Here is a 6,997-nt window from a genome sequence, read left to right on the forward strand (position 1 = left end):
CACAAGGATACAAAATCAGGATCATTATCAGGAAGCAATGCATGTGCAAGTTGACTTTGAAGTTGGTGCATTAACCTGCAGCACCACACCAGGACTCATAAAGCAAAATTCTTTACCCCAAATCAGGTACAAAGGAAATGCTAAGAAAATGGTTAAAATAGGGTTATGTCACTAAGCAAAACAGATTAGCTCTCATTGCTTACTAAATGTGTGAAGTTAGGGGTAAAGAGAAAAAACAATAATAGGACTTAATCCTCAGTGACTAGGAAGATGATAGCATCATTAATCAAGAGGCAAAATCAGTGCTTATAAGAGATTTTAGCAAAGTAGCCCTTCATTTTAGTGAAATAATTTTCCTTGTCATTAGACAAATGAAATGTACTCCTAAGAAAACTTATACTATTAATATTTTTTAAATGGTTTACTAGAGGAAAAAGGCTGTTTAGGGGCTAGCATTTCAAACCCAAATTGGTAACATCATTTTTCAGGAAAGAATTTCAATAGCAAAATGATTGAATGGTTGTTAAGTCTGTAACTCTGAAACTGAAACATCTCTAAGCAAATCCCTCAACTGCATCCTGTTCTTACTCAAGAGAAATCACCTGTCTCTACCACTGACACTATCATGAGTGAATTCTTATGTATCCTCATTGCCTTTATCATCATTTTTATAATAAAGCACAGAACAACTTATGCAAAGCAACAGTGTTTCCTTCTAATAGCTTTTTGCCTCTGTTAATGAATGCTGGTTCTTGAACATAATTGTTTTGTAATTTAAATGTGTACTACAAATCATGTCCCTATTTAATAAATTACATTATAACCAATAAGAGTTTGGAAATTTTCTTTGACTGTTATTCTAAGCTATCTTTCTGGAAATGCCCATCAGGCAGTTAAATATAGAAAGATGAAATTAATGACAGAGGTTAAAGCTAGAGATCCTAGTAAATTAAGTCTCAGATTCATAAAAGCTAACACATATACGAAAACACTGGGACTGGAGCAAGAAAGCAAAGTAGTGAAGGTTCTTAATTACTTCCCCAGTAGCTAACCCACTGCACAACAAATAAAAACAAATACAGACCGAGATCTATCAACTCTAGACAGCAGATGAGATGTTAAAGAGTTTAAGTGAGTCCAGAAACACAGGAAAGGAGGTACAGGGATGACACAAAAGCTTGGAGAACTTACCCACTAACATCATTTTGGTATTCTCTGCTTTCAGCCAAGATCCAACTGACATCAGCAATTATATCCCTCATTCCAAGTCCTCATCTGAATCCAGCTTGAACCTCTGGCTGTTCCCTGTCAATAAGCTGTTGCAGAAATTTTTGAATGATCTTGAGGAAAATTTTACTAGCATGCAATATTAATTATATTGTCCAATGATTTCCATATTCCTGTGGGTCATGTCTCTTTGGAATAGGCACAAATATGGAGCTCTTTCAATCACTTGGCCAGGTACCAAATTTCTTGGCACGGCTAAGTGAATGCTTCCAGTGCCGCATCAATTTGTTGCAAGATTTCAATTTGTATTCCACCAATTTCCAGAAACTTGTTCTTTGCCAATGCCTTCAGTGCACCTTGGACTTCTCCTTCAGTACCATTGGCTCTCGAACATATGCCGCCTCTTGAAGCAGTTGAACAAAGACCATTTCTTTTTGGTACAGTGACTTTGTATATTCCTTCCATCTTCTTTTGGTACTTTCTGCATTTTGCCCAAAGAATCATTCAGTATTTCAAGAGGAGTCTTGAATTGTTTTCTCAGTTCTTCCAGCTTGAGAAATGCTGATGTTTTCTTTCTTTTTGGTTTTCTAACTCTAGATCTTTGTGTGCATTTCATGATAATATTTGACTTTGTCATCTCCAGCTGACCTTCGAAACTTTCTGTTCAGCTATTTTACCTCCTCATTTCTTCCATTTGTTTTAGCATCTCTATGCTGGAGAGCAAGTTTCAGAGTCTCTTCTGACATCCATTTTGGTCTTTTCTTTCTTTCTTTCTTTCTTGTCTTGCTTTCTTTTTATGACTTTTTGCTTTCTTCCTGTATGATATTCTTTATGTCATCCCACAACTCTTCTGGTTTTCAGTCATTAGTGTCTAATTCATCAAATCTCTTCTTTAGATGATATCTAAATTCTGGTGGGATATATTCAAGATCATATTTTGGCACTTGTAGACTTGTTTTAATTTCCTTCAGTCTCAGCCTGTACTTGCATATGAACAATTGATGGTCTGTTCCACAGTTGTCTCTGGCCTTGTTTTGACTGATGATATGGAACTTTTCCACTGTATTTTTCCACAGATGTAGTCAATTTGATTTTTGTGTGTTCCATCTGGTGAAGTCCATGTGTATAGAGTCGTCTTTTATATTGTTTTAGAAAGGTATTTTCAATGAATAAGTCATTGGTCTTGCAAAATTCTATCATGCAATTTCCAGTATCATTTTTATTACCAAGGCCATGTTTTCCAATGACTGATGTTTCCTTTTGTTTCCAACATTTGCATTTCAATTACCAGTAATTAGCAATACATCTTGATTGCATGTTTGATCAATTTCAGACTTAAGTTGTTAGAACTCCTCAATTTCATCATCACTGGCTCTAGTGATTGGTGAATAAATTTGAATAATAGTGGTATTACCTGGTCTTCCTTCTAGGTATGGATATTACCATATCACAGACAGCATTATACTTCAAGATAGATCTTAAAATATTCTTTTTGATGATGAATGCAATGTCATTCCTCTTTAGTTTGTCATTTCCGGCATAGTAAATCATGTGATTGTTTGATTCAAAATGACCAATACCACACCATTTCAGTTTACAAATGCCTAGGATATCAATGTTTATGTTTTCCATTTCATTTTTGACAACTTTCATTATCCCAAGATTCATAATTTGTATATTCCATGTTTAACTATTAAAGGATGTTTACAGATGTTTCTCTTCATTTTCAGTTGTGCCCCATCAACAAATTAACTTCCCAAAAGCTTTACTCTAATCCTGTCATCACGATCGATTCTATTTTGAGGAGGCAACTCTTTCTAGTCATTATTTTCAGTGCCTTCAAATCTGAGGGGCTCATCTTCCAGCCCTGTATCTGACAATATTCTGGTGCTAATCATCATGTTCTAATATTCAACATTCTGATAGCATCTGACAGTGTTTCATTGCTATTAATTGGTTTACAGTGTCCAAATATTTGGAAGCAGTCCACCTCTCCATGCTCGGAGTCTGTCTTAGTCTGTAAGCTCAGGTATAATCTGCCCTCCATGGGTGGCCTTTCATCATTTAAAATACCGGCAGCATAGCTTCCAGCATCACAGCAACATGCAGGCCACTACAATGCAACACACTGGTAGACTAGTGGTGTACAGACAATATATATACATATATGCTATATATAGGAGCTCTAGTAGTGTAGTGGTTACAAACCTGGCTTCTAACCTCAGGGACATCAGTTCCAAACTACTAGCTGTTCCAAGGGAGAAAGATGAGACTTTCTGCTCCTGTGAAGATTTACAGCCTCAGAAACCCTGTGCAGGTTTGCTATGAGTCGGAATACACTCGACAGCACTTAACACAACATAATGCAACTCCATTCCTCTTCAATTTGTCATTGCCGGCATAGTAAACCATGTGGTTGTCAGATTCAAAATGGCCAATACCAGTCAATTTCAGCTCACTAATGCTTAAGATATAAATGTTTATGCATTCCATTTCATTTTTGACAACTTTCAATTTTCCCATGTTCATACTTATACATTCCATGTCTGATTTTCAATGGATGTTTACAGCTGTTTCTCTTCATTTTGAGTTGTGCCCCATCAGCAAATGAAGGTCCTGTGGGCTTTACTCCCACAGGCTTTACTCCATTTGTGTCATCCCAGTCAACTCTACTTTGAGGAGGCATCTCTTCCCCAGTTGCATTTTGAGTGCCTTCCAACCTGAGGGGCTCATTTTCTGGCACTATATCTAACAGTGTTTCTCTGCTATTCATAACGTTTTCAGTGACTAAATATTCAGAAGTAGTTTGTCACTCCTTTCTAGTCTGTCTTTGTCTGGAAGTTTATCTGAAACCTGTCCACCATAGGTGACCCTGCTGGTATTTAAAATACTGGTGGCATAGCTTCTAGAATTACAGCAACTCACAAGCCACCACAGTAGGACAAACTAACAGAGGAATGGTGTGAGTTAAACATACTAACATTTCTTTGCTATATGGAATCCTTTATTCTTAGAGTCAGCAGTAGAAAAAATTTGAGAATATTCTAATCATACAGAAATCATCTATTCCTGCTGCCTCTCTGAAAAGCCACCAGTGACATAAAAAAAAAGATTTTGTATTGACAAGAGAGACTGATGATTAGATTCTTAAGGGGGCACTGAGCACCTCCTGTTATGAGAAAATCACCCATTGCCCATGTCTCTGGGCCTCAGATGTTTCCATTTTCATTCAAAATCTCCCACTTCTGTTTCTCCTTGAGCAGCTCTGAAAAGGAAATATCTAGATGTGTTCCTGGTCATAACTTAGGATAAAAGCTAAAGTAAATCAATTTTTAGCCAGTTCTCTCTTCTTTAAAAAATGGAAAAATGAGCATGGCCTCAAAGTTTCAAAGAGTTTGCTTTATCAGTTCCAAGGGTTCCAATGAAAGCAAGCAGAGATAAGGGTCTGAGTATTAAAATAAACCAACACGTGTTTAATTTTTCTTGTAAGTCCCTCCTGCATGGATTTACTAACACATAGAGGTTTTATTTATTCAGGGAGTCTTTGGGTTGTGAAAATGGCTAGCTTGTTCAGCTGTTAACCAAAAGACAGGAGGTTTGAGTTCATGCAGAGGCACCTTAGAAGAAAGACTTGGTGATCTACTGTTTAAAAATTAATCACTGAAAACTCTATGAAGCACAGTCTACTCTTAAGCACATGGGGGCACCCTGAGTCAGAGTTGACTTGACAGTAACTGTTTACTGGTATTTATTTATTTAGAAGACGTTTGGGTATCTACCAATCTACTACAGGCAGTGAGAGGAATATAAAATGACTCTCAAAACCTGAACATCAACTTTCCCATCGTACCTCTCTCCCTCCATCTAACCCTATTGTGGAGGAATATTCTGAAAGGTTTCCACTGTAGCATTGTGATAAGGAAGAACTAAGTCCATTGTTCCCTTTAGTATACAACTCCCCAGAGTACATGGTTTCCAAGTTGCTCTCTTCTTTTGACATGGCAATTACTCTGAGCCCATAATAACTGGAATATATAGAGGACAAGTCATTCCAACAAATCCCACAGACCTTGCTCACCACCAAAAACTTTCTCTAAACAAGTAAAATATTAAATAATCCCTTGTTCGGTCCTATAAAACAATGACTGAATCTGTCCTCAATGTTCAGAAAAGATAATCAGACCCTGACCAACATAGGAAGATTCATAGACAGTAAAAAAAAAAAAAAACCTTTCAAATAAAGAACTCTGTTGAGACATATATTTGAAATGCCAACTAATGCAGGTTTATTGAAAAATATATAGTGAAACAAGCCTCCTTTTTCAGAGACAACAAAAGCAGAAGCCAGAAGGCACAGGAGCAAGATGAAAACATGCCCAAACCATCAAAGACTTAGGCGTGGATGATAAGTTTCTGGAAATGTCCAGAGGTATATACAGTACCAGGGATCAACCCTTAAAATAGGCTTATCACTGGCCAGAAAAGTCTTAGATTGCCAAAGACAATGTGTGGATGGCTAGCAGCCAGCAATCAGGCAGTGGGAGAAGGGTCAGCAGGCAGCAAGCTGGAAGATCCTGGAAACACAGCTGGCAGGTCATGTATTCTTCATTCGTTCATGGCTCCTACATACTTAGCAAGTTCTTCGGCAAGTAGACACATAGGACCTCTGGTACCTACTGGAGACCCCACACGCTGGTTGGCACACAGTGGAGATTCCTCCCATTGGGTGACATACACTGGAAGCTCCTCCCATTGATTGGCACACACTGGAGACTCCTCCCCCTGGTTGACACACAGTGGAGATACCACCCACAGGTTGGCAGACACCGGAGATGCCTCCCAGGGGCTTACAACCACTGGAGACAAAGGTGAGTGGCCGGCTGCAGGGAGTTGAGCAGGGATTGGAGACACAGGTTGTTTGACGAGAGCTAGTCACCTGGCTAGGGACGGAGACACAAGAAGTTCGCTGGAAACAACTTGGCTGGCAAGCAGTGGGCTCACAGAAGGTCTCCTGACAGTGGTCCAGGAGCCAGGACCCGGTTTGGAAGGAACTGGGCAAATGAATGCCACTCAGGCCTTCAGCATCTCCAGACGTAGCCATGCCAACTGAGGCCATGGGGACTGTGCAGCGTCCTCCAGTTGGCCTGGAAGAACAGTTCCTTGTGGAGCAGTTGTAGGACATGGTGCCAGTCAAAGGGATGTGGGTACCTTGCTGAAGCAAGTTCTGAGTTGTGAATGACACCTTAGGCTTCACAGCTTTTATATATCCTTGTTGGTAGGTGGGGCTCCTGCTCTGGATGCCTAGCTTCTGTGGCTCAGACAGCTTGTCTTAGAACATCTTGTGAATCTACAGTTTAATTGTCTATTGAGAAGCTGTTACCCTCATAAAGAAAGTTTAATAGTTTGGTAACTAAACTATAAGTCTTCTGTACTGAACTTATTTGTAGGATTAAGAAGGTTGGCTTATAGCTTCAAAGCTATTGGTCATCCGTGCCCAAACTTCGCCCCTCATTCATCTTGCTTAAATACGATGAGTGTCCATCTGACTATAACACCAAACATACCACCAGCCTACCATCACACACTCTCTCCCTTCTAACTGGGACGATTTACAAGTACACATCCTGTTGAGTTTGTTTTGGCACTTAATACATTTAAAACATAATTTAATCAGTCACTGTTTCATAGCTAACGGGGTTTTTAATAGGAAGGGTATATGCTTCAACATAACAATGACAAAATCTTCCAGAAAAAAAAGGACACAAAGACA

General features: G+C 38.9%; 1 protein-coding gene across 2 annotated transcripts; it reads right to left on the minus strand.

Moving 5' to 3' along the window:
* Positions 1-5,857: 5,857 nt before the first annotated feature.
* Positions 5,858-6,409, minus strand: LOC102819744 (keratin-associated protein 11-1-like). 2 transcript variants are annotated; one of them, XM_006862524.1, is made up of 2 exons: positions 6,034-6,409; positions 5,858-5,973 (listed from the first exon to the last, which is right to left on the minus strand). In XM_006862524.1, exons 1-2 carry the CDS (start codon positions 6,407-6,409, stop codon positions 5,858-5,860), a joined length of 492 nt encoding a protein of 163 aa, XP_006862586.1. The 2 variants fall into 2 exon arrangements, with proteins under 2 accessions (XP_006862586.1, XP_006862585.1); XM_006862523.1 differs by having other exon boundaries at positions 5,858-6,409.
* Positions 6,410-6,997: the final 588 nt, after the last annotated feature.

The sequence above is a fragment of the Chrysochloris asiatica genome, unplaced genomic scaffold (genome assembly GCF_000296735.1).
Source record: "Chrysochloris asiatica unplaced genomic scaffold, ChrAsi1.0 scaffold00049, whole genome shotgun sequence".
Taxonomy (NCBI): domain Eukaryota; kingdom Metazoa; phylum Chordata; class Mammalia; order Afrosoricida; family Chrysochloridae; genus Chrysochloris; species Chrysochloris asiatica.